The 27,519-nt window shown below is 44.5% G+C and overlaps 3 protein-coding genes across 9 annotated transcripts in view; 1 reads left to right on the top strand and 2 right to left on the bottom strand.

Annotated features, from left to right (window-relative positions):
* The window catches only part of Top2b (DNA topoisomerase II beta), a 61,590-nt gene extending 52,827 nt beyond the window's left edge, over window positions 1-8,763 (top strand). The window contains exons 31-36 of the mRNA XM_048420959.3: window positions 439-640; window positions 1,511-1,590; window positions 3,248-3,358; window positions 6,478-6,603; window positions 7,341-7,435; window positions 8,275-8,763. Of these exons, the coding sequence (XP_048276916.3) occupies window positions 439-640; window positions 1,511-1,590; window positions 3,248-3,358; window positions 6,478-6,603; window positions 7,341-7,435; window positions 8,275-8,442 (782 nt within the window). The 3' untranslated portion in view covers window positions 8,443-8,763. The remainder of the gene's footprint in view (window positions 1-438; window positions 641-1,510; window positions 1,591-3,247; window positions 3,359-6,477; window positions 6,604-7,340; window positions 7,436-8,274) is intronic.
* A 52-nt stretch (window positions 8,764-8,815) lies between these two features.
* Rarb (retinoic acid receptor beta) overlaps window positions 8,816-27,519 on the bottom strand; it is a 338,172-nt gene continuing 319,468 nt past the window's right edge. For 5 of the 7 annotated variants that reach the window (XM_085687898.2, XM_048420963.3, XM_048420968.3 and 2 more), the window contains exons 4-8: window positions 19,654-19,814; window positions 14,170-14,346; window positions 12,871-13,075; window positions 11,970-12,128; window positions 8,816-10,215 (exon numbers count right to left, since the gene is read on the bottom strand). In XM_085687898.2, coding sequence (XP_085544024.1) covers window positions 10,019-10,215; window positions 11,970-12,128; window positions 12,871-13,075; window positions 14,170-14,346; window positions 19,654-19,814 — 899 coding nt within the window. In that variant the 3' untranslated portion in view covers window positions 8,816-10,018. The remainder of the gene's footprint in view (window positions 10,216-11,969; window positions 12,129-12,870; window positions 13,076-14,169; window positions 14,347-19,653; window positions 19,815-27,519) is intronic. The other 2 variants (XM_048420965.3, XM_085687899.2) reach the window with 1 other exon arrangement.
* On the bottom strand, window positions 20,025-21,010 carry LOC125391586 (macrophage migration inhibitory factor). Its single transcript, XM_048420969.3, has one exon. It carries the CDS (start codon window positions 20,951-20,953, stop codon window positions 20,648-20,650), a length of 306 nt encoding a protein of 101 aa, XP_048276926.1. The 5' UTR covers window positions 20,954-21,010; the 3' UTR covers window positions 20,025-20,647.

Genomic DNA, 27,519 nt, shown 5'->3' with positions numbered 1-27,519 from the left:
AAATTTTATACTAATAATCCTTTATACAGGGGACATATGACACAATGCCAGTTTTTCTGGGGTTTTGAATAATATTTAAGTATAATGAGCAACATCCTAAACAAGTAGTCTCATCAGTTTATGTTGTTCTAACAAATACAGAGTATTGTCCCAGCCTCCTGGAAAGTATAAGGTAGATACCATTCTTTGAGGACAAAGTATAGACTTTTGTTCTCTAAATGTTCATCTTTTTCTTACATACTTTAAAGATATTTTAAGTGGTAAATCTAGGATTTTGAGTTTCACATTCTCTAGTTGCTCTTGAGTGAGTCCCTCTCTATGCCACCCAGGTGGTACTAAAGCCCTGAACACAAGTGACTGGTCCACAGCTCCTAATTATGTGGAGCTATGATGTGTGCCACTGTGTCCTGTTAACATTGCTTTCTCCTTTCCTCCTAGCTGAAAGACCTAAGTACACCTTTGATTTCTCGGAAGAAGAAGATGACGATGCTGATGATGACGATGACAATAATGACATAGAAGAACTGAAAGTTAAAGCATCTCCCGTAACTAATGATGGGGAAGACGAATTTGTTCCTTCAGATGGCTTAGATAAAGATGAGTATGCTTTTTCTCCGGGCAAATCAAAAGCTACTCCAGAGTAAGTAATGCAGCAGTGGTTATCCAGTAAGCTCTTGCCATGGGTGCCAAGAAGTAATCAATTCCAGCTAAAAGTTAATTAGTTAATACTGCAGCTTTTCCCTAGCTATTGCTGTAAGCTAATGGAAAGATTGGCAAGCTTTTTTTTGTGTGTGTGAAGGGCTTTAGAATAAATGTTTTATATGCCCCTGTCATATGACTTTGTAACAGCTGTTCATTGCTGCCCTTGTAGTAAGAAAGTAGCCTCAGACAACATGTAAATAAATGACTATAGTTTGTTACAGTAAATTGTTGTTTACAAAAGTATCCTCATGGAGCTCCTGGTTTGCAAAATGTTTCTAGATCTTTGGAATTAGGAAACTTGTTTTTCCAGTAGATTTGTCCTTGATCAGTTTTACTGTTTTGATGAGTGCCAGCATTAACATGGAGAAGTAAGATTTATGGGCTAGGTTTTTTGGTGGGTTTTTTTGTTGCTTTTTTTTTTTAAGACATTATAACTCAATATAACCAGTCTTGACTAGTTTCTAAAGTAGCTACCTACCTGTGGTCTGCTGTCAGGAATGGTATGACTACCTGCTATGATGGGGAGTCCACCTTTCTCTTTGAACCTTTGCTAATAATGTAGAACTAAGTTGGTGTCACTTTGAATAACTTTAAACTGTTGCCTAGTTTTCATTCTTATATCTTTATCTGTATGCATATATCTGTATTCATATATTTACTTACATAAATTTGTGAGGAAAGGGGCAGGGTGCAGGTGTTGACCTGTCTTTAATACAGAAAGAACTAGTTTTGTTGGTTATAATCATGCAGTGTATATTATGTAGGATACTTTAATTACATACTCTTTGTGATATTTTCTTTCTAATAGAAAATCGTCACATGACAAAAAAAGTCAGGATTTTGGGAATCTCTTTTCATTTCCTTCATATTCTCAGAAGTCAGAAGATGGTATGTTCTTTTAGTCTTTTCATTAGTTAATTATTATATGATTGTTGTACTTGGTAGAGAAAAAAAAAAACTAGAAAAACCATTAGGCCAGGATTTAATTGCAGAGTTTTTCATGAGTGAAAGACTTTACTTTTTGCCCAATACAATAAAACTTAACTCACTGACTGGTTAGAACCAGCATTATGGAGGCGTAGGCAGACATGCTAGGCAGGTTGTAGCCTGCTGGCTATCATGTCTATATATAAGATTTAATAATGAAAAAATATAAAAAAAAGTTTGGAAGATTGAAATTTGATGTATATGGTGATGTGAATCTATTTACAGCTATAAAGGTACTGGATAGGTACAGATTTGTCTTATCAAATTCTTATAGCAGAAAGAATAAAGTTTTCATAGGAGAAAATACAACCAGGATATATCTTTTTCATGCATATATATGTGTGTGTGTGTATACACACACACACACACACACACACACACACACACACATATAGTGTGTAGTATTGTTAAGGTCACTTAATTGATTTACTGTCTTTATTATGTGTGTATGGTGTGTGTGAAGGTGTGCATATGTGTTTATGAGGAGGCCCAAGATTGGTGGCAGGTGTCATCTTCAGTGTTTTCCACTTTATATATTGAGGCAAGTCTCTTCTTGAGCTTGAAATTTGCCATTTCAGCTAGCATTGCTGGTCAGTTTTTGGTGAAGGAGGAATTTCCTTTCTCTGCCTGTTGTGGTCTGGGGTCTCAGGCAGGACATATGCCCCCTTTGCTTTCCTGTGGGTTTTGCTTGCAGAGCAAAGACATTAATGGTTGAGCCACTTCTCAAGCTCCTGTTTTGGAGTTTTAAATATATTTCTACAGACACACCTAGACTTGGTACATTTTCTTTAAGTATAGGTAAACATTCATTATTGACACAGCTTATCAAAACAGTCATGTGAAAATATTACGTCCAACAGGCCATTGAAAGATTTCTTGATATGGTTTGAGGGAGGGAATAGTTAATTGCTAAATTAAACTAATTTGTGGACAAAAGTAAGCTGAAGCTGGGCATGGTGGCACATGCCTATAATCCTAGCATTTGGGAAGCTGAGGCAGGAGGATTTTGAGTTTAAAGCCAATATGGGCTTCATTGCAAGACCCTTTCTCCTCCCTCAAAAATGTAAACCGAAGGTAAGCTTGCCTTTAAAATTAGTCTTTAGCAATTTGTTGATAAAAATATGAGTGCTTATTACTCTTTTAGATGTGGGCATTAGTACTAATTTCTAGAAGGATTAACAGTATTTGTATAGACACTGAAATTATCACAGTGGAACCTATTCTTCTGAAAACAAATCACTAGTATATACTTGCTTAAATATTTAACTTTTGATATTATTAATCTTCACTGCCATGTGCATTTGTATATTGTATTTTCTAATATATGTATATATACACATATACACACGCACTGTATATTTGTATATTGTCTCACAACAGACTTAGCATTTTTGAGATATAACATTGGTATATTTTCCATTGTCAGCTGTTTGTATATTGTAGATTATATGATCACAATATAGAAGCAAGATTAGTTTATTAGCTAAGGAAGTCAAAGACTCAGTTTACTCAGAGGTCTTTACAGAGTCTCTTAATAAAACAGCTTTGACATTTTTAGATTCAGCTAAATTTGACAGCAATGAAGAAGATACCACTTCTGTTTTTGCACCCTCATTTGGTCTGAAGCAAACAGATAAAGTTCCAAGTAAAACAGTTGCCGCTAAAAAGGGTACGTATTTTATACCTGCTTGTGTTATTATAGAAGTTATGTAGAGGTGATTGGTGTGGAAGGGAATTTAATATCATTTGAAACTCTTTGAGTGACTACTTCACTATGAAACTTACAGTAGTAAGAGAATGCCTTTTACTTTCTAATAATGTAAAGGGATTGCTAAAATATCTATTAGACCATTTTTTAAAAATATAGCCATCCTCCCACACGTTCTTTACCCATATTCTGTGTATGAGATAAAACATGCTAAGATTACAGTTTAGCTGGGCAGTGGTGTTGCATTCCTTCAATCTCAGCATTTGGGAGGCAGAAGCAGATAAACTGAAAAAAAAGGGAAGTGGGAGGGATGATTTGTCATTATAAAATAATCCCATGATATTTAAATTGATACTTTGGGCACTCTCTAGGTCCTACCCCTTAGTAAAGAGCTCTTGGCAGTAGATAACCTCATGGGAAGGGGAAGCATTCTCTGAGGGTATTCTGGCTAGTAGGATGGGCACTCATTGTACTTAGTGGGTTATAGAAAAATGGAATTGGAAGAGGGGCATGGTGACGTGAATATGAGAGAAGGTGGAGAAGACTCATAGGGTGGATAATATGTTTCATTGTATGAACATGTGAAATTCTCCAGAATAGGTAATTATAACAAAAGATAGTTTTCCTATAACGCTCTTCATTAGATTGGATAGAGAATACATATTTTTATCTTGATTCTATAATCTGTTGGTTCTGCTTCCTTCCACTCCTTATATGATACAGTTTTCTGAATTATAGCTTTTTTTCTTGCTACCATAGCCTTAGATTGTTCGTGAAATACTGAGTTGATTCATTAATGTTATATAATATGTAAATCATGTATCTTGGTCTCTTTATTAGTGCTTTGCATTGAAAATAATATCTACTTTAAAAATACACATCTAGTTGAGAGATATTAAACCAATGGACTGTTCCCTAAAAGAAAAGAAGATATAATATATGCCATAGAGACACATGTGTTCTGAGTGTAGCACAACAGCAGTAAGTCCGTGTTCTATCAGAATGCATGAGAACTGTGGAAAGACTGCTCAGAGAGGGGTGTCTAGCCAGCATTCTAGGTGGCTGCCCATAATGGGCTCCTCTTGCTTTTCAGCATGCGCTGGCCTGCAGCTGTATTTCCTTATCTGATGACTTTGACTTTGCAGTTGTGCTGGATCATTATCTCCCCCACCTCCCCTAGTTCCCTTCCACCAGTGATTGAGGAAAACTGGTGTAGAAGTAGCTCAGTGTCCTTGCCCACAGATTCCGCGTCTAGGGTTGTTGTATTGGCTATCCAAAGTTCCCCAAGAAGATTAATTAACCTCCAAGGGTAATTACTGGCTTGATAACTTACCCATGACTAGCTGTTCTTCGTTGTCTTAAATTTATACTCTATCATCACCTCCTGAGTAAATATTTACACTTGAACCTATACCCTGGGGTCAGTCAGGTTCTGCTTCTAGAGAACTCAAATTGAGACAGACTCTATAATTTCATTTCAAAACATCATTTTTGGGGCTGGAGAAATGGCTGCAGCGAGGGTGGGGGAAACAGGGTAAAGAGAACCCCAGTTTAGTTCTCAGCATCCAGATTTTAATCCACTTTTAATTCTAGTTCCTTGGGTCTGATGCCCTCTTCTGGTCATGTGGGCCCTGCATGTACATGGAAAACAGGCATGTGTGCTTATACATGTAAATTTTTTAAGCAATCAAAACATTTTTAAATCTTTTAAAACATCTTTTTTCTTTTAATTTTCATGTGAGCATTTTCTAAAACACTGTAGGACCTGTATCCTTTCTTGAAATCTGTCACCCTGCTTTCTTCATTAAGCTAATGAGTCAGTTTAACTAAAAGACCAGACTATCTTCTGCCTAACCTATTTACTTGTTTCTTTCCTAGCTGAACAGTCTTGAGTTAGTTGAGCTAGAAAATTGCTTCAAAAACCTCAGCAAGATTTCCTTTCTCTACCTCCTTCCTGAAATACAACTTACAGACAGAATCTCAAGGGAAGAACATACCATGTCCCACCCTCCATAGACCTATCTATGTTAACCATGAGTTACATGTATTACTATTCACATTATAATCTGCAGTTCCAATATTTTGCAGCCAAAGGCATCCTATAATATTTCAATATCTGACCTAACTTGGAAGAGGGTATAAAAGTGCCATTTAACTTCTGCAAGCTTGAGAACACTAGAGAAAGCCATGGTTCCTATTGCCTTGTGATGAATCTGTATTCCTGCTAGCAGCTGCCTTTGGGTTCCTGAGGTAGATTTAGTTATGAGGGTACAGAGGGAATAAAAGCCATAGCCTTTGGCCACCACTACCATGTATAGCCCTCCTGCTATTAGCCAGTGAGGGTCATTATGCTGGATCTCTCAGCTTGAGACTCAATTCTGTTTGTTCATCAAGTCAGCAACACTTTTCAGTTTTTAAAAGGACAGTCTGCAGTTCATTTCAGACTATCTGATACCTTTGTTTTCCAGGCTCATTTTTAATTACACAAGTTAGAAGTGATTATTAGTGTTTACCTGGAACTGCAGATGAAAAGTAAATACAAGGCTCGTTTTTAAAACAGTATGACAAAGTGAGGTCTTGCATCTACTGATTTAGGATTTTCATGTTTCTTTTCACATAAAAATGCCAAATCTGGATTTCAACTGCTAGAGGGAAATGAGTTGCTTTGTGTTTGTTCTATTTGAGGACCCCATAAAAATGCTTTTCCCCACTAAATCATTTTTATAAACTAGAACTTAGTGTGCGGTTATAATTAGTGTGTCAAAGATACTTTTTTGTCATGAATATATATTTAAAAGATACTGTTTAATTTCTTTTAATGCCCTGTGCTTAAAATATCTCAATTGAATTACCTAAAAATCAAACTATGCCTAATTGAGTAGTACTTGTTTTGTCATTCATGGGGTATGTTTGTTTGCCTTTATACTGGCACCCAGCAGGGAGAAACCATTTTTTTTTTTTTTTGGCTACTCAGTTTCTTGGCAGCAATTAAAAAAAATCCACTGTTACAGAACTCACTTCAGCTTGGTTTGTTGATAAGTATATAACATTAACCAACTGAAAAGATATTTGCTTAATAGGTAAACCACCTTCAGATACAGCCCCTAAGGCCAAGAGAGCACCTAAACAGAAGAAAGTCATAGAAACTGTAAACTCTGACTCTGATTCTGAATTCGGCATTCCAAAGAAGACTACAACACCAAAAGGTGAGGACCATCTTTGTATAACCTTTAAACATGTGCTGTAAGGAAAGGATTTAGTTTTTTCAGCTCTATCGAGTTTAGTGACGGGAATCACATCAATAAGTTGTATTGTGCAACAGTGCTGCATTAGAGTAAAGAACATAGAGCAGTTTAGAACATTACTCCTCAGTTGAAACTTTGGCAAGATTAAGTAAATATACTGAAAATAAGTTTAAAAGGTGCTACAAGGAACTTTCTTGAGTTTCTCCCATCTCTCTCTCTCACGCTTCCTTTGTTTGGTATATTTGAGACCAGGTCTTATTATATAGGCCAGAGAAATAGAATAGGAGGAAAGTGAAGAAAACTATCATAGAGCCTGTGGAGGTCAATATATGTGGTTTGAAACCTTGGTAAGTTTATTGGCTGTGACAGGTAACTTAAACACTCTTGTAAGAAGTTTCATTCCTAGGCTCAAGAGTCATATTAGCAAAATGATAGTCTTTTTTTTTTTTTAAATCAGGGCTTAGTATTGAAACTTATTTCTAGGATTTTTCACTTGTTTTAAATATATTTTTAAAATACTCTTTAGTCATATGTACTCCAGAATTAAAATGGTGCTGTCAAACTATACGTATGTCACTTATAGCAAGAGGGTAGGATTGCAGGCCCCACTGTTGGGTATAAAAATAATTGTAAGACTTGGGCATCTATCTTACGTTGTGTTGACCTTTCGGAGGAAAACTCTTTTCGTGTATTTTAAGGTAAAGGCCGAGGGGCAAAGAAAAGGAAAGCATCAGGCTCAGAAAATGAAGGTGATTATAACCCTGGGAGAAAACCATCTAAACCAGCCAGCAAGGTAAGCATGTCAGCATGGCTCCAAGTCTGCCTGTATGTCGTCACTCCCTGTTGGAATTCCTGGGGAGCTCTACATTCACCTCTTATCAATGGGAGAGCACTATGCGTCAACTTACCTTAGAATCTCCTATTTTATCTATTAAACTATTAAAGTCATGTGCTACTTGAATATTAGAATAATCTTATAAACTTGGACTGATTTGGTTTTTAAAAATTGAGTTTGACTGTGCCTAATGTTCCTAATTAATCTGACCCTTTAGAAACTCTTTCTCTTTTGAGTGAATAAGTTGCCTTAGGTGCATCCCCCTCACCATTTATTTCTCTTCCTATTAAAACTTAAAAATATACATATGGATGTTATAGCTTTATAAATTTTTTTCCCATCAATTCCCTTCTCTATCTTTTGCCTATTCTATGACTTTTTAATATTTTACCAACACTTGTAATAGTGTGTGCTACATACTGTGCATAGCCTTGTTCTACTTGCTGAATTCTGAATATGTTCTTAAAAATTGGGCAACTTGAATAATTTTTGAGGTAGACATTGTGTATACTTGTTGAGTAAGAAATAGTTTCAGAATAGTAATCTTGCATTGATGAGTCTATAACTTGGTATACACAAGAGCCCAAAGTAGCTAATTACTTACTATATCTAATCGGGTTTCTTTAATCCATAATTCATTTTAGGCTTAAGTTAGCATGTCAATTTGAATTTTAAAAATATGATTATTGGCAATATACCATAAATGTAAGTATAAGGAATAATAGTTCTTAACAGTAGACTTTCCTTAACTTTGAGGTTTTTAAACTTTTGGTTTTTTTTTTGGGGGGGGGGTCTAGAAACCGAAGAAAACATCTTTTGATCAGGATTCAGATGTAGACATCTTCCCCTCGGACTTCACTTCTGAACCACCTGCTCTGCCACGGACTGGTCGGGCTAGGAAAGAAGTAAAATATTTTGCAGAGTCTGATGAAGAAGAAGATGTTGATTTTGCAATGTTTAGTTAAGTGCCCAAAGAGCACGAACATTTTTCAAAAAGATTTTGTGTTGTCCTTTGTCTTTTCTGTCTCAGAATTTTGTACATCTGACTTATTTTAATGTGATGATGTAATTGATGGTTTTTTATTATTGTGGTAGGCCTTTTAACATTTTGTTCTTACACATACAGTTTTATGCTCTTTTTTACTCATTGAAATGTCATGTGTTGTCTGATTGACTTGTAGAATTGTTATAGATTCCCGTGCATTAGCACAGATTTTAATTGTCATGATTGCAGACTACAGACCTGCTTTTTGAAATGAAATTTAAACATTAAAAATGGAACTGTGTTCTCAGACTCTTTTCTGAACGTGTAACTACAGTAAAAGTTCTCACACACACTTAAAATAAATATATTTATTCTTTGCCAGGAGACTCCATGGAAAAAGGTAAACAGTATATGAACATAGAAAGCACTGTTAAACCATCTCAATGTACAAACAGAGCCAGTAAAGGTACATCACAGACTTCTGCTAATATATCAAAAACAAAAAATTCCACTAGTGCTTACATGAGAACTCAGAACCTGACACTTGTCTGTCAGCCACTCTCCCACAGCCGTCCCTCTGCGTCGTAGTGATTGAACAAGGCCAGAGGAGGCCACGTGCCCATACCTTCAAGCATCAAGACTGGGGGAAATCCCAGGATCAGGCAGTCAGGAAGGACACTGGGCTACTAGAGTCCAGGCAGACTAGCCTGCTGATCATCCTGTGATATCTCTCCAATGGCTTGTGAACAGGTAAACAAACTTACTAACACTGGACAGTGTTTTTTGCCTTGGAGGCTATCATGACTGTAAAAATGCATCTTTTTTTTCATTCGGTAGTTGTGTCATTAAGAATAAACCACTTTTAATTTAAAGTGACATTAACAGTTGAACAAATGACATTGGATTAACTGAACTGGCAGTTACACTGATACAGAATTCTCTTCTGCTAGTGCAGTGAAGTGGTATACTCTGTCTGGGCAACATAAAGAAAGGATGCAGCTTGAGAGCATCAAAAAGCAAGGAGAAGCTTCCACATTACTTAAACCAGAGTGTCTTTAGTCCTGTCCTGTACTGTACAAAGGTCCTGGTTCCTTACCGTGAGGCCTTGTCATTCATGAAAGCAAGACGTACAGTAGTCTGCTCCATAACCTTGGTGTCTTGGTTATTGAGTATGCAAGACAAAAGAAAGCACCAACATACAGGATAGAAAGAACAGAGCCATACTTCTGTATGTACAAAGTCTTCAGCAACTTAACCAGGGCTAAATCATCTCAACTGGGTCTTTGCCATGCATCTTGACTGTTCAGAGAGGAAAATAGAAGCTCTTAACTAGTTTCTGGTGGCATGAAATGGCTGAATTTCAGAATTGGAAAAGTTTGTATTTCTAGGCAAGTTACACAGTAAGGAATATATATTGATACATATGAAAACTTCTTGGTCCTTTTTGAATTTAACATATTTCAGTCCAAAAACTAAGCAGCAGTAAAAATGTTTTCCTTGCATTTTCACTTGGGAACTGAAGGTCCTGGGGAATGTCTGCAGTAGCTGGGAGTGTCTCACTGCAGCAGCGGTGACTGACTGACTCCACTGTTGTCCACTGAGCTGGGTGAGACACTGGGACTGTGCTCTGCTGTGTTCCCACTTGAACTTGGGGTCAAGGGTTCATGTCCCTCAGAATTCTCCAGCATTTCCTGAATGAGAGGTGGCATTGATCCAGGAATTTCCATTTTCAAGGTAATTACACGTTCTGCACCTTTTTGGAGGGATAATAGAAAACTTGTTAGATACGAACACGCCAGGATACAAAGGGACCAACATTCATTCTCAGGTATGTGAAGGAGTGTGAAAGACAGGTATCAAGTGACCTGTGGCTTTGTTGAAAAGAACCCATTTATTAGAAGTAAAAACATATGGGTGTTTACAGCTAGAATGTCGGCCACCATAATGTCAGTGTCAGGTGTGCTTTGAGATCCCAAGCAGATTGGTTCTCAGGCGGAGTCTGAGTGCCGCTCCCTCTGAATACAGAATATGTACTAATGGGGCACCCCAGAGACTGGCAGAGCCTTGCCACATTTTCACTTGAAGGAAAAGCAGTGGAAATATATAATGAACAAATTTCATAGTGCTTCAATCAGATTCAGCAAATAGAGTTTACAAAGAAGTTCCTGATGAAAGATCAAAAAAATATGGGTGAAGGGATGGGCAGTTTCCACAATGGAAGGATGGACTTGAGCCCCAACCTGTGGCACTTTTCTGCAACCCAGTCCAGCGCTGGATGGTTCTATGCCATCACAAATCCCACAGCCACTACGTGCATCTGGTTAGATGGAAATACATAAATAACAGGAAAACAGATTCAAAACTAAGTGGCTAGGTTTTGCTGGACTCTGCTAATATGGGACTTGGGACATTTTTATACATGACTGTTAGTTCACAGGTCACTGGTATACTTATTTGTGGAGAGTAATATTAGCAGTCCTATTTAGTTTTTTTAAAATATATAAATTAAATTATATCCACTTAAGCATTAATCTCTTTGCTTCTCTTAATCCCATGCTGGGATGAACTTAGAATATCTCACCAAAAAAACCCCAAGAACTGAGATTTCCTGTCAAACAAGTTCACTGTACATTTAAGCACCTTCTGAAATGTAGTGTTTGCGTCTTGGTTTGCTGAGATCCTCAGGCGTGGAGGCTGCTCATGGGAAGGGCAGGACAGGGACCAGCGCAGTTGCTGAGTCATCTTTACCTAGAAAGGCCCTGTGCACTCAACCATGAGATGGCTCTAGGCATTTCTGTAATTGCCTGAGTTGTCACACAGAGTGAGAGTCATGAGGTGAGAATTCCTTCACTCAGAATTGCAGGCCTTAACTTGCCTATACCAGAGATGCGGCCACAGTGATCCCACACCTTACTCATTGTTTCCTAGGGGTTAGGATGCAACGGGAAAATGGGCCAAGTTTGTAGAAACCTGAGATACCTGGGAGCTAGAATGAATTATAGACTCAGAGTATTAAATACACTCTGACGGAAAGAGGTGGTGGGGAAGTGGCTTAGAGGGCTGAGAGCTTGCTGTGTGCGCTGGTGGCCCAGAACGCACATAGAGAGAAGGGATTCCACATAATGTCCTTTAACCTCCAAGGGCATAGCCTGTGAGCCCCAACAGTAATTATTTTAAAAAAAACACATACACTATCTGGAAGAGTTAGTTAGTGCTTCTAACTAGCCATCCCATTTGGAAATTGAGTGATGTTTTAGTATCAGTGGGTAGAGGTATCTTCTTTTTGTGTTTATTGTCTCACGCCAGAGACCATGTCAAAATGCCTTCCTAAGGAAACCCGAGGCACTCTTAACTGTGTACACCTATGTGTGTTCTGACAATGCTTAATTCCGTTTGATTTCTGTGAGACATACCTTCCAACTTACGAGACTGCTAAGATTAAAACATTGGTTTTAAAAAACAAAAGCTGGCAGATCTCTGCCCCCCTCTCCATCCTTGAGGACATACCTTTAGCGCTGATGCTGCGGAGATCTGTGATTTTCATTAAGATCTTTGGGAACATGTGGGGCTTGCTGGGCCGACGTTTCCTAATGTAAATCTTCAGTGCTTCCAGCAGCGGTTCCTGGAGCTTGTCTACCTTTGTGGGTTCCTCAAGGTCCTGGCGGTCTGGATAGCAGGAGAAAGGATTCAGTGTTTAGTGTCCCGAGGCTGACGGACTGCCGGTCATCCCCTTGCTTGTTTCCCATTCCTCCTGCACAGCGGCTTTATTCAGTGACCCAGCACTAACCTGAATAAATGCAATGGCTTTAAGCAGTGAGACGTAAAGATAGTTGTCACTTAGTACATTTGATGCCCACTTGCTCAGGTCCAGAGGCAAGAATTACCTTTCATGACCAGATGGTGTCAGTATTGAACTGAACAAAAACACCTTGGGCATGCTGGCTGTGAACGCCAGGTAGATAGATAAGCCAGCCCCTTAATTACAGCCATTACTTTTGAACTAATGTCGGCTTCTGGCTAGCCAACAGGGGTCACTGTAGAGAAAGGGCCATACTCCAGTCCGCCAGGCACACACCGACATGCTGGGGGATCCCAGGCAGTGATTTGAATCATTCATTAATATATTAAGAAATAGCATTTGGGTCCTCACTAAAATGTCCTTAGGCATATAGCAGTATGATCCTGCCTTTACAAATGTATCTGTTTCCCACAAGAGAAAAGGGGCAGACAATCTGCATTTTGGCATTTCTTTCAGAGCAGAAGGAGCTCAATACCACTACTTAATTTACAGCGGGAGAAAGTCCAACTGTCCCTGGCATGAGGGTTGTATCCACTGCCTTTCTCCATGCATGCTGCCCTGTGACTTGTTCCATACGGGCTTTCATGAAGATCCCCCTGGAGTCAGTACCTCCACAGATTAAGCAGATGGCACTGAGCAGGCCTGTTTCTGTGTCGTCCATTTCCAAAGGCAGGAGCTGGTTGGCAAAGGTGAACACAAGGTCAGTCAGAGGACCGAAGCCAGCATTGTGCATCTGGGTTCGATTCAGAGTAAGGCCATCAGAGAAGGTCATGGTGTCTTGCTCTGGGGTATACCTGGTGCAAATTCTGAGAATCTGGAAGGAAGAAAAGACGTATGTCTACCTGCTGGGTCCCCTTTGCCCACCTGTCCTGACCGCACCCACCAGAGCTGCGGGAGATGCAGGAACACCCTAGGAGCCCGGGCCTTGCATGGGCAGCACGCCCCCAACTGTCGACTGTTAGTGTCTTCTTTTGTTAAACATTGGCATATGTCTAAGAACAGAGCTAGTTTATTCATGGAATAATAAGTGGGACATGCATTTTAAGAAATTACTGAAATAAATCATATTTGATTGAAATATCTATTTCCTGAGGACTTATCTCTCAGGCACCAAGCCAGGTACTAGAGAGAAAGAGGAACAAAATTCTGTTTTCAACATTTAGTCAACCAAAAGTAAGGAAGGTGATCCTCACCAACCTGAGAGCCGATCTGCATGTCTACTCTATGGGACTTAAAATCGCCATGGGAACACACACACTTCAGGGCATGCCTGCTGTGGTATTTTAGAGGGCCTGTGACCTAAGAACACAGCAGCACTGGCTGGCTGATCTTGGGCTCCAGGCCTCCAGACCTGTGAGAACAGGGGGTTTGCAGCTGCCTGGTCTCTGGTTTAGTGGCTGCAGTAAAGACAAAGGTTTCCCTGGACCTCAGGCTGTAGCCTCGCAAAGTTATGCTGTAGGCCAGGCCAGGTCTGCTGTGCAGCTTAGTCAGGTAATCCCAACAGTCTCCATCAGCTGCGGGACTCTGCTTCCCCATGGGCCTCCAGGGCAGGGTGAGGAGGTCTCATGAACAGAGGGAGGGAGGTACTCTTTGTAATGACTGGGCCTGGTCTGGAAAGGGGTAGGCAGAAGCCAGGGGCAAACCATCACTGCAGGCCAGTAAGGAGCCACCCCCATGATCACATGGTGTGGTGGGGTTTAGGGATTGTCACAATGGAGAGAAGTCCTATCAGATCCCTGGGGCATCTGAATTTTTGTCAATCCAGGGACATTCCAACACATGGGAAGAGCTCTCCAGATCCAGGAAGTGAGACTGGGAAGTAGTCTCCTCAGAAACTTCTGGAAGCCTCCAACTCCCTCCTTCTTTTCCTGCCCTCTTCCCCTTGCTCCTACTCAGAAAGGATCCTACCAAGATGTCCAAGCAGGCAGCCTTGAGCAGGGTGATCTGGTCGGCGATGGTCAGGCCGGTGAAGCCCGGCAGACGCTTGGCGAACTCCACAATCTTAATAATGCACTTGGTGGCCAGCTCACTGAATTTGTCCCAGAGGCCCAAGTCCAGTCGGACCCGGTGGTCAGCACTGGAATTCTAAGAGGGAGGGAGAAGAGAGGAGGGAGGAGGAGAATGAATGACGACATGCTACCAGGAGGTAGGCGAGGAGTGGGATGCTTTGCGCGAAAGGCTCACACTTGCTTTCTCCGAGCATCCTCTGATGTTCAGAGACTTTCACACCAGTCACGAGACATCCAGGGAGCAAACGAGGGCAAGCTTCTCTGCACAGCCACCCATTCCTGGTAAAGGACAGACAGACCTCTTGCTGTCTATCCCAGGAGCTGATTGGCGCCTCTCACATTGATCGTCACTGCTTACTACAGCCGTGTGCGGGTCATGTGGAAAAGCACACCACCAGGCTTCAGTCTGCCTGAAGTCAAACTTGAGTCAGATGAGGCCTCTGGATCAACTCATAGGAGAGGTAGGAAGATGGTAAACACCACACGGGCACCATGAGTTCCAGATACCGTGCGAAGCCAGGGAGCCACCTAAGACATTGCACAGGAGCAGCTATGGAGAGGGAACCAACATTGACTACTGTCCCAGTGCACAGTAATGGCTATGTAGTGAGTGGGAGGGGCCATCGATAGAAGGGGGCAGATAACCATCTGTAGCAGCCATGAGCATTTACTAAATGGAGGAAGGTGGATGCGCAAGGTGGATGTGATCCCAGTGGCATCACAGAAAAGGCGGTGCTGGACTGATGGAGATGGGGCGGTGTCTTCTGGGGCCTGTGGGTGGCGTGGGGTGTCACGGATGCAGGAGGGATTTTTCCACAGTGTTGGCAATAGCCTGCAGCACATCAGTACATGCCTTTTGAAAAGACAAGACATCATATCCTGTAAGTTATACCCCAGAAGCTTAACTCAGATAAGAAGAGACTTTTATCGGCGGAGGTGTGAACCCTCTCTAAATTCCACTTTAAGCAAATAAGGAGAGTCTACTGGTACAAGAAGGCATAGAGTCTGAGCAGTTCAGGTGTCCAAGAGGCCCACCTTATGGTGACATTGTAGTCATACTAGTCATACTGACGTGACGTGTAGTCATTTCTAGTCACACGGAAGCACTGAAGGGCAGGATGGTGGCAGTCAGCAGGTACACCAGGAAAACCGGAATACTAACTACTGTGGCAGGGGTGTGAGGGACCAGAAGGTGGCCTGCAGTGGTCAGAGGCACCTTTGCAGGGACACACGGTGGAAGAGAAGGTGGTTGGCAGTGACCGTCAGGCTTCACTGTGCCATGCAGCATCCATGTTGCATTGAAATGTCTCGTGGGAAAAACAAGGGTGAAAGACACCACGGATCAGTGAATGAGGCCACAACTCAGAGGTAGGGCCTGATGAGGTTCCCAGAGCTACAGTCTTAGGGATAGCATACGTGAGTCAAATGTCCCAGATGCCTAGATGTTGCCCCACTCCTACCCAGGCCGCATCCCTCTGACCACCTCCTTCACACACATGATCTCTCACACACAATTTCCTCCCTTGTCTCTGGCATCATTTCCCTCATGTCCCTGAGGCTCAAAGCCCGGACCTCTGGTGATGAGAGGGTATCTGGCCCCTGCTCACTCTCTCCCCCATCTCTCTCAGTTCGAGTCTTCCAGGTCTCTTTGCTTTATCTGAAGGTCAGGCAAGGACCAGCCTCAAGCCTTTGTACTGGCAGTTTCTCCTCTTAAGATAGTTGCCTCTCATTCCTGTATCATGCACTCCCTCGAGCCCTTGACCAACTTAACATTCTTTTTCTGTAAAGACTGCTCACCTGCCAGCTTTCTCTCCTTCATATCCTATGCAGATTCTAGAGCTCACCTCTAAGTCTGTGGGTCACACCTTCCTTGGCTCGTTTGCTCGGTTTGCCGCTGTCTACAATGCAGGTGACTCAGCGAGCACTTAGGAGAGCCCAGGAAAGTTGAGTGACAGTCTTAAAAGCCTTTGCTTGCCTGAGATGTCACAGAACAACTGTCACACTGTAGAAGAGACACCAAGAGGCCATTTCTCCTGAAAGAAACCTAGACATCTTCCAAAATACACCGAACCATGCAAGGAGAGATTAGATTCCCTAGGCCTGGTGTGTGGCTCTCTTGACAAAAGTCCCCATCTCTGCAAATGCAATTCTGTATTGCAAACCAGTAGCCTCAGTGCCCTGTTTCAGTCAGGTCAGCCCACAGAAGTTAATGAAGCTGGCTTTGCTTCCAACATCAGTGGAATCCAGAGGGAGAGTTTGAAGACGGGAGTCCGGAGAAGGCATCAGAATGGTGGTGGCCAGCATGGCTTCCATAGTGTCCCCGCAGAAACAAGCATGCATCTTCCAGATTAAGTTTACGTCTTCCTCAAGGATCTTTGTGGAACACATTACACTTAGGAGTGTGTGTGGGCAAGATCGAGACATGTGGCCATTTGGGCTGTAATTAAATTTAATAGGCAGTTTATCCAGTTCACAGAAAGATGCCACGGAAGACAGGGGCAGAGGCGAGCGTGGTGGGAAATCACTTCACAATGGAGTATCCATCTGGAAAAAATGGCATTGCTGGATGCAGCCAGTGTGAAGGAAATCTTCATCAGCTTTGGCTGAGCTGCTCCATCGTGCGAGGGGGGAGGGGGAGGGTGCCTACGGCTCCTTCTATTAAAACAGCGAGCAACCCAGTAACAGCCTGTCAATCCAGCTCACGATTATGCAAACTGAAGGCAAAAGGCAGTTAATAAAACACAAAATAACCCTGTGTTTTAGTATCCCGGCTGCTGGATTCATAGGCGTGAGGCTTGAAACGGCTCCGACATTATCTTCCAGCTGCAGTAGGTGGGGAGCTGGGGTTGGTGATGAAAGCAGCCACAGAGAGGGGTGGGGGAAAGATGCTCAGAAGCAGGTGGGAATGAAGAGGAAGAAGAGGTGATGGGGGAGGGGAAGGACACTGGGTCTGAGCCAGGCCTCACTGTGGGTAGGATGTGTTGCCTGCTTGGGAAGTCCCCTGGACTTCTGAGGAAGAACTAAAGTTTCCCAGAATGCTGTGTCCTGCAGACCCCTAGGGCCTTCTTGGGAAAAGCCCAGCACTGTCAATCCATTTTAAATCTTCTGCCATGGCACAGCCCCTTCTGTTGTTGAGGACTGCCTGTTGTTTCTCTAGCTGGCATCTTTTTCAGGAAAAAAAAAAAAAAAAAAAAACAACTCACCAGTAGAGGCAAGATCTACCATGCCTAAAAACCCACTGCTGACTGGCAGCTTCTGGGCAGGTCAGTGGTTTATTTGAGAATTTTTAAGCTAATGAGTGTAGAAAAAAAAATCTCTTCTTTTTTTTCTTTCTTCATGGAGCTGTGGACGGAATCCAGGGCCATGTGCATGCCAGGCTAGGACTCTCCCCATCAAACCACATCCCCAACCCTGGTTCTCGAAGTCAAGGTCTCACAGTGCAGCCCAGTCTGGCGATCATCCCTGCTCTGTCTCCTGGGGGCTAGCATTTGGGGTGTAGGCTACAGAAACATCTCAGAAGAATTGAGTTAAAGTTCTCTGGGAATGTTTAGAGCCTCTCCCGAGAAGCCATGCTCCTGAGATCTGGAGTTGTTTGTCTCCCCCAAGAGGCCGGTTCTCCAGGTCCTATGTGTGAGATTGCTCCGTCTTCTGTGTTCTATTGATGTGTTCCATGATGGAGACATCATGTACATACATGCTCCTAATGTAACCATTCCTTATCTGGACTGCTCCAGGCATGGGGCCATTCTGTCTTCTCTACTCTGCATTCCATCCACAACACTCCATGAGGTAGGTGCAATTATGCCTCTATTCGGCTGATGAGGAGGCTACAGTCCGGAGAATGGCAGTGGCCTGTATAGGATCCCCGGGCAAGCAGAGAGGATGGCGCTCACCTAGGCAGGCCGGCTGTGACAGCCATGCTTTTCTTGGTGGGTGCTTCATCTCTTTTATTTCCTGATGAGAACTTCATGTCACTCAACTTTGCATTTCGTTTGCAATTTCCTTCCTGGTTGGATGCTCTCGTGAGACAGCTACAAGGTCCCAGCACCACCATGCTGAGGATGCCATTAGTGAGACCAGCATCTTTCTGGTCAATAAACACCACCCTAGACACTGTGGCTCCCATGTCCTTTGGCACATAACAGCTAGGCATGTATGCCAGTGGAGACGGTGCTCGTGAGAAGCTGGACAGAGGAAGCCATGATTTCTAAATCAAAAAAAGGTAGAGACAGCCACCAAAGGCAGGAGCTGTAGGGGGGCACACCCTGGGACTGTCAGAGGCCATGGCCCTGCTCAGACCTGGGGTGTGGATTCCCACTCCCCCAGTACGGGAGGAAAATGTTGCCTCATGTTACCTAGCTACTTCACTGAGATAGCTCCCCGAGACCAATACCAGGTAAGAACTGAATACATCCAGTTGGAACACGTAAGGTAGGGTGGGAACATGGCAGGCATCATGGGAACATGGCAGGCAGGCAGGTGTGTATAGTACAGGGAACTGAGCTTTGAGGTAACGGAGGGGGTCAGAACTCTGGTCTCATGACTCCCCGAAGTGTCTTACCCCAACCTGGTACATCTGTCCTAGGAGTCAGCCTCCCTCAGTTCTAGGTTCTTCTTGCCTAGCCAACCACACATGAGACTTCCCTTACGGAAAAAGCAAAAGCAAACTGGGCCTGCAGGTGCTGGGGATTAATCACTCACATTTACTGCTGCCGTACTTCTTCCCAGAGCCTGTTGGTGAGTTCTATCTGTGGCAGAATCATTCCAGACACCTGGATCCTCCAACCCAAGTTTCCCACCAATTCTTACCCCTCTCTCCGCCCCTTTCTTGATTTGTAACCTCAGTAAAAGCCATTTCTTACCAAAGAGTAGAACACATGGGACCGCCTATACATGGGGCCCAGATCACCCTGTCCTGTACCCTTCCGGGCTTTCTTGTGATGATGCACACCCCTCCTAGAAGCCAGACCATGACCCAGAGAGTTGATGGCCCCATAATCCTGCCTGGAATCTATAGCTGGATTGATATCGAGAAGATGGACCCCAGATCCTCTCCAGGTAAGCTGTCTGCCACAACCTAAATGCTAAATTTCTAACTTGAGCAGACTGAAGTCCCCAGGAAGAGACACAAGCACAACTAATTTGCGCTGCATGCAGTCCATCACCTCACACAGTAGATGTTCGTGGTGAAAAACTGCCTTCGCCCCTGTCCTGATGCTACAGGTGGGAGACAGAGCCACCAGGTGTCCTGCCTGCCTGGCAGGCAGGCCCAGGGCTAGACGGGCCGAGCATCCTTGCCAAGCACAGGAAACTACATGGCAACTATCTGGGTGCCCAAGGGCCTGTGCCCACGCCCCTGGCATCCTGGGCAGGTGGCTCTTACCGTGGTGTATTTACCCAGCTGGCAGAGTGAGGGGAAGGTTTCTTGGTGGGCTTTACGGATCTTCTCTGTGAGGTCGTCCAGCTCCGCCGTCATCTCATAGCTCTCCGTGCATTCCTGCTTTGAAGGCTCCTTCTTTTTCTTGTTCCTGTCATTCCTGACGGCTGGAAAAGGGAGATGAGAGGTCAGGGAGGGCCAGGTCACACACCTGAGCGAGAAGCCCCCCCCCCACGCTTGGAATAGGAGCAGCAAGAGAGGAGGGGGTTGCTCTCTGCCGGGAACCCGGCCGTCTCTGTCAGAACTACGCCTGCCTCTCTCGGTGCCTAGTGTGCACGCCAGTCTGTGTAAGCCTGACCTGTAAGAAGTTCCAATGCAGGCTACATGTCATGAGTGGGAAGAGTCCTAGGGTGTCCTGAGTGGCTGAACTGCAAGGATCCTGTCCTGCCAGGTGGTGATTTGTTTGTTTGCGTCAACTTGTCACAAGCTAGAGTTATCTGGGAAGAAGAAACTCAACCGAGAAAATGCCTCTGTCAGATTGCCAGTAAGCAAGCTTATAGGGCGTATCTTGAGTGACTGGTGTGGGAGAATTGTCTGTATTCTGTCAATCATGATTTAAATAAACGCTGATTGGCCAGGCAAGAAGTATAGGTGGGTCAACCAGACAGGAAGTAGAGGAACAGGAAATGCTAGGAAGGAGGAAGCCCATTCCTCCATTACTGCCCAGACCACAGAGAAGCAAAATGTAACCTACCCTGCTGGAAAAGGTACTGAGCCACATGGCTAACATAGATGAGAATAATGGGTTAATATAAGCTACAAGAGTTAACAAGAAGCCTGAGCTAATGGGCCAATCAGTTGGGTTTTTTTTGTCTCTAAACCATTTATTTCTCCTGAACGGATGGTGGATGGTAGGCATTGCTATGTGTGGACGAAAACAGAACGCTGTGTACAGCAAGGCTCCAAGAACAGCGGTACAGGTAAGTTATTAGGCCAGCACTCAGGCGAAGGTGGAACCGTTCCAGTCCACGTTGGCTGCGCTCATGTCGTAATAGTTGATGTAGAACCGGTCAGGGCTGATGTGCAGGCGATTGGCCAGCAGGATCTTGCCGATGCTGTGCAGACTGCATAGGGTGCAGGACTCCCTAGAGCCACTAAAAGTAATTAACTGGTCCAGGACCATGTGCACTGTGATGTACTGTGCCAGCTTGCCGGTGGCCTGCACCAGCTGCTGGGTGAGCTCGGAGAGAAGCCCCTCTGGCATGGAGGGGCAGGGAACGTTAGTGTTCACGGTGAGCACTGGCATTGTGGCGGAGGGATTGCACGTGGGGACTAGAGGACAGTGAAAGGCGGGATGTGATGAGCCAATCAGTTTTATAACTTATGGAGATCTCTGTGTGATTTTTTTCTTTGGGGATTGCCCGCTGTGGGGTATTGGGCGGGACAGAAACCTCAACAAGCAGGCTCCTCATGTTACAAGTGACTGACGTGGTGGGGCCCTGTTCACCCCTGGCGAGCAATCCTGGGTGTTATAAGAAAGCAGGTTGAGCAAGCCGTGCACAGCAAGCCAGTAAGCAGCATCCCTTCGTGATCTCTGCTTCAGTTCCTGCTTCCAGGTTCCTGTCCTGATTAATTTCCTGCCATGACTCCCCTCATTGATGGAATATTTCCTTGACAATGAAGCAACCCACCCCACAACTTGCTTTTGGTCAGAGTATTTATTGCATCAAAGGAACCCTGGCTGACAGGTTGTTACCTGGGAGACAGGTCCCTCAGCGAAGTTGCTTCATAGTGAGGTATGGCCTGTCTGAGCCATCTCATTTCTTTACTTTTTGGTTTTTTCAGATCAACTAACTGGTAACTAAAATATTCCTCTTGAGGGGGATAAGGCTGTGGTCTGTGTCCCTTTCTGCATTAGGCTTAGACTTCCTATGTGAACCAAGCAATATCCCATATTTATAATGTTATTTAAAACAGTACAAAATCCCCAAACAAGACAACTGTATTCATGCTAGCATTCATTCAGAGACCCAGTTCCAGGTCACTTGTGGCTGGCTAGACCTCAGCAGAGAGGTGCCACCTAGCCCTACACATCCCAGCCCAGCAGGACATGGCATACAGCAGGGTTCATGGTTCAGAGCTATGGGCCAGCCTTCTCTCTCCCAGAGCCGGCTCTCCCCATGGCTGTAAGTGAGCGTACTGCCAAACTCTAGCTCCTGGAAGGAACCCAAAACCCAGGGAGGCAGACAAATGGTATCAGATCACATGACCCCTCCAGGGAGTCCACGTTTTCTGGGGTGTCAGAACCCAGGCTGCCTAGATGTATATGATGCCAGCGTGACCTGGGCATGTGTGATGTGAGATGACCCAGGGTATAATCTGATCGGCCTAAGAGGATCGGCCTGGCTGCCTCCCTAAGGACACATAGGTCACCAGGACACGCAGTGTCCATACCAGGAGAGTCCTCAGGCCCTGTGTGGACAGCAGATGGGGAGGAGGGTGCATGACGGGGGAGACAGGATGGGGAGGGGGAAGGAGTGGAAGGAAGTGAGAGCCGTCAATGGCACAGAGGAGAAGTCATTGAAGGTGTAATCAGCTCACAGGGCCAGGAGGGAGCACTTCTGGGAAGAGGAGCACCGTGGGTGTCTCGATACCTGAACCTGGAGGTCTGACCACAGAATTCACCTAATTCCTTTTCAAGGTGGCGGAGCTGCCAAGTTCTCTCTTTACCGGATCCATTTACTATCAGGGAAGTGGATACCCAGGAGAACACAGGCTGGTGCCTTCCTTCTCAGTGCTGGACGATGGAGAAGCAGAGGCCCAAGCAGGGCTTTGGGGTATTCCCTTGCAGCTCTGTGACTAGACAGACCTTCTTTGGAGATGTGGGGATGGAGTGAAAGGCCTCATGTTGTAAAGTGTGTGTGTGTGTGTGTGTGTGTGTGTGTGTGTGTGTGTGTGTGTGCACAACACAGCAGAAGCAGCACACAATGAGGTGGGCAGCCCAGAATGGCAGGATGGTGGTCCCTAGGCTCTTTCAAGGAATGCTATTCTGCCAGGGTGAAGATACTGTATCCTGAAGGCATGCATGTAGATGTGTCAGGCTCTTGTATGAGACATTAGCCCTCTCCTCTGACATGCCTCTGCTTTAACCAACACAAGGGTCAAACCTAAGCAACAGTGTCTTTCCCAAACCGCTCTGAGAGAACTTTGATAATCCCTTCAGGTACCATATGGCCCCAGCAGCTCTTTGCCTGCCGCACACCTCAGAGAACTAACTTTACAGCTATATGCATGACAAATGCAGCCACGAATCTCACTATTCCTACTGCCAACCCTAACAGCCTCAGGGCAGAACGCTCCACTTGCCCATCTGTGGACAGCAATAAGCCAAATGGCTCATCAAACTGCAGAATTTTGCTTGGTTATTGAAGGAAATGAAATATTGACGGAGTTCACACTGTGGATGAACTCTGAGAACTGTGCTGAGAGGAGAAGCCAGCTGCTAAAGGCCTTGTGTCTTAGGGTTTCTATTGCTGTGAAGAGACACCATGACCATGGCAGCTTACCGTTCCAGAGGTTTAGCCCGTTATAATCATGGTAGGGAGCATGGCAGCTAGGAGTGTGGCGGCGTGCAGGCAGACATAATGCTAGAGAATTCAACGTCTTGATCAACAGACAACAGGAAGTGTCCTCAGGTACTTAGCAGCATCTTGAGCACATATAAGGCCTCCACAGGGACACACACTTCCTCCAACAAGGTCACATCTCCTAATAATGCCCCTTTGGGGGGGTCTTTTTCTTTGAAACCGCCACATTCCACCCTCTATCCCCCAAAGGCTTCTAGTCACAATGTAAAATCACCTTCAGTCCAACTTCAAAAGTTCCTATCGTCTATAACAGTCCTAGAGTTGTTTAGAAGTCTACAGTTCAAAGTCTTTTCTGAAATTCATGCAATCTCTTAGCTGTAATTACTTGTAAAATCAAAATCAAAAAGCAGATTTATATATCCAACATATATTTGTTGATCCAACAAAAAGCAGATCATATATTTCCAACATATAATGGCACAGGACATACATTATCGTTCCAAAACATAGGGAAGGGAGCATACAGGAAATACTGGACAAAAGCAAGACTGAAAACCAGCGAGGCAAACTCCAAACTCTGCATCTCCATGTCTGACATCAAACTTCAGACCTCCAACTCCTTCCAGCTTTGTTGGCTGTAACACACTCTTTCTTTTGGGCTGGTTCTACTCCCTGTTAGCAGTTTTCTGTGGCAGGCACCCCGGGTCTCTGGCATCTCTAGCATCTTGTAGGCTCTAACTTCACAGATTCATGCAATGTCCTCTCTAGGCCTCCACTTGGGGACACCCCTGACACATGCCTGGCCTCAGCTGCTTTCTTTAGGCATGGGGGCAAATTGCATAGCCCCTTTCTTTTTGTCCTTAACTCCAGAACCATGTGCTTAAAGCTGCCAGGTTCTGCTTCTTACTGGGGCTGGAACACGGCCCCCCGTCATTCTCTTACATCTTCACCAAGTTTTTGTTTTTGATGGTTTCCTTCACTGCCTAAGCTTGGCTGTCCTGAAACTGTATCTGTAGATCAGGCTGGCCTTGAAAAGATCTTTCATTTCTTTTTCTGATGCCCAGCTTCTCTACCTGAGCTTGGTTCTTCTGGAGCTTCCTCTGTAGACCAGACTGGTCTCAAACTCAAGAGATCTGCCAGCGTCCGCCTCAGGAGTGCTGGGATTAAAGGTGTGCACCATCTCACCCAGCTCTTTCATTTCTTTTCACACCTTGGACATTTAGCTGGGTGAGATCTTGCCCTGAGGTCATCAATCCCTTTATTCCATTTCTAAACCTGTTTATCTCCTTGAAGGCAGGATTTATCTCCATCCAGTTCCTAGTGCTTCTTTTCCCCTCAAATATTTTCCCTTGCTCAGCTTGCTCCTTTTCATTATAAATCTTCCTTAGAGTTAAGGCTAGTAACCACACAATAGTCTACACTAGCCTGTTTTGAGAGTTCCTCTGCCAAGGGAATGAATCCAAAACTCTTCACTTTAGCCCCCGGCAGACTTTTCAGACAAGGGGAAAAACCAGTCACATTCTTCACCAAAATGTCACAAGAATGATTTCTAGGTAACATACTAAAATTCTTCTCCTTAGAAACCTCTTGGTGCAGGCGCCCACAGCTCAGATCACACTCAGCACCTCTGTCTTCCATGTTCCAAGTAGGATGGCCCCATAAGAAGGGCTTAAAGTATTAAATTGCTTTTCTAATCCACAGTCCCAAGGTTCATATTCCTTCAAACAACACATGGTCAGGTCTATCACAACCATATCCCAGTCCCTGGTACCAAGTTCTGTCTTAGCTAGGGTTTCTATTGCTGTGAAGAGACACCATGACCATGGCAACTCTTGTAAAGGAAAACATTTACTTATGCTGGCAGCTTCCAGTTCCAGAGGTCCTGCCCATATCATCAGGGCAGGGAGCACGGCAGCTGGGAATACGGCGGTGGTGGTGGTGGCAGGGGCGACGTGCAGGTGTGCAGGCAGACATGGTGCTAGAGGATTCTACATCTTGATCCAAAGGCAACAGGAAGTGGTCTGAGACACTCGGTGGTATCTTGAGCATATAGGAGACCTCAAAGCCTGCCTTCACGATGACATACTTCCTCCAACAAGACCACACCCATCCCAACAAAGACACACCTCCTAATATTGTCACTCCCTTTGGGGGCCGTTTTCTTTCAAACCACCACACCATGTACCGCACTTTCCCATTCGTATGCAATATCCATAGACAGACAGCAATGGTTGGGAAGGCTTGGGTTGAGGGGAGGGAGATTGGGGGAGGAATTGTGATTGTAGGGTTTCTCTTTGAAGATGGGAAGGTATTTGGACTTCATAGAGGTGCAGAGCTGATAATTCTATGAACATGGCATACTGAAGGATACACTACATGACTGACCCTATGCTTTGTGGCTTTTGGAGAGAGTTCCTCTGAACAGATAGTTACTCAACAACCCTGACCAGAACCAGAAGCCAATTGTCACCTTTCACCCTCAAACACACAGCAGGGCACTTCCAGTGAGGGGCAGTCAGTATCTTAAACTCATAAAATCCCACAGGAACTGGGCCAGCAGCTCCTCATCTTTCCCTTTCTAGGGATCGAGAACCCCCTTCTTGAAAACAGCAGAGCTAGATTTCCACGGAATACACAGAAAAGAAGCAAAGGGGGAGACTGCAAGGGAACCAAGCAGGCCCCAGGGCCTTCTCTGGAGTAGTTGTTCCCAGAAAGCAATGTGCTGTTTCCCCAAGGTCTCTGCCTCTGAATGGAGCTCTTCTGGACACTAGAGAGATGAAACCTCCCAGAAGCAGCGGCCCTGTTATCATATCTACTGCAACCTGAACCCTGGACTGCTAAGTGTAACCTGACAGCATCCTCCTTGTATCACGGCAACCTGGGAGGATGCGGAAGATATGGATCCTGTGGCCGCCTTGCATCTTGCTGGGTGACCTGGTTGGGTCTGAACTCCACACGGACCATGGGTCTTCAGTGCTGTGTGATGACTGTCACACAAAGTGATTATGAAGTTCTGGGAAGAACTGAGAACTCTGGGTGCCAAACGCTGTGCGAGGGTCCTCACTGTGGCTGCAGGTGGTGATGTGGGTATATGAGGTCCTCACTGAGGGGCAGTGAGGGCTATGGGCAGAGAGTCCATGATCCCTTTCTCTGGGAGCCTGAGGTGCGGAACTATGGTTTGCGACAGCCTCAAACTTCCCTCTCCCACAAAGTACCTGGCTGTTGCACACAGCTGCCCCTTCACAATGGCCATGGGGGCTGACAAGCCACCTCCCACTAGTCTACTCCTGAGAAGACAGTGCATGGGGATATAGGGGCATCCATGGTCAGCTTGTATCAGAGCCTGCTCTCTGCCCCATTGCTCTGGGGACTATAGGAAACACCAGGCTTTATTTTACTTCCTCTGTATTCCTGAAGCTTAATACAGCCCAACTCACAGTGAATGGCAAGAAGGATGGGTGACTAAATATGGGGTTCCATCCCTTGGGGGGGCATGGATGTGGACAGAGTTCATCTGAGCTGTTGCCTCCTAAAATTAACAGCCTTGCCGTCACCTAGTGGTCTGCAGAGGAATCATTGAGTGCTCCTGCCCCGCCAGTGGCCAGGAGGGTGATTTATGCACCTGTGATAGGACCTGGCCCGATGTTTGCAAAGCGCTTCTTAGAGTAAAGGTGCTTCATAAACACCAGGCATTCTCCCGCCGAGGGGCCAAGTGCTACAAATCAGATTTGGTGGCACGAAAGTAACATATTTACGATCCACTATCATATTGCAAATGAAATGGATGTAATGAAAGTGTCACTTCTACAAATCCCTCTGATGTACAGACCCGACCTATGAATATGAAAACAGACACCCGAGCACTTTTATCTGAATGTCTAATCATGGAAATAAATGAAGCCGTGTTCGTTTTAATGTGTGCACTTGTGCATGTATCTGGAATATTGATTTTCATACACACGATAAAAATTTAATGCAGGAAACGCGAGAGAGCTGCAGGCCCCACATGGACCCAGGAAGAGGAAAATGGGGCTTTCCTGAAACCTGCTTGTCACCAACAAGAGAAAAGGCCACCAATGGTGTATTTTGTTTGCAAAGACTTTTTCCATATTCAGTTTAGCAAATGAAGCTATGCTTGAAATTACAGTCTGAAATTCGCACATTCCGACCCCTCTGCTCCTTGCTAACTGCCTGAATAACGGGTCACAGCTGGTCTGAAGCCGTCCAGTAACTACTGTACTGAGATGCTCAAGAGGAGAACACAGAAGTATGGTCTAATTCGAAT

This window comes from Myodes glareolus, chromosome 5, assembly GCF_982192425.1.
Source record: "Myodes glareolus chromosome 5, mMyoGla1.1, whole genome shotgun sequence".
NCBI classification, from domain to species: domain Eukaryota; kingdom Metazoa; phylum Chordata; class Mammalia; order Rodentia; family Cricetidae; genus Myodes; species Myodes glareolus.
The sequence above is the reverse complement of the archived record's forward strand: the minus strand, read 5'-3'. Positions and strand labels throughout refer to the sequence as shown.

Bases quoted from the DNA above. Each gene is read 5' to 3' on its own strand.
- LOC125391586 (XM_048420969.3), bottom strand. From the start codon at position 20,953: ATGCCAGTGCTCACCGTGAACACTAACGTTCCCTGCCCCTCCATGCCA.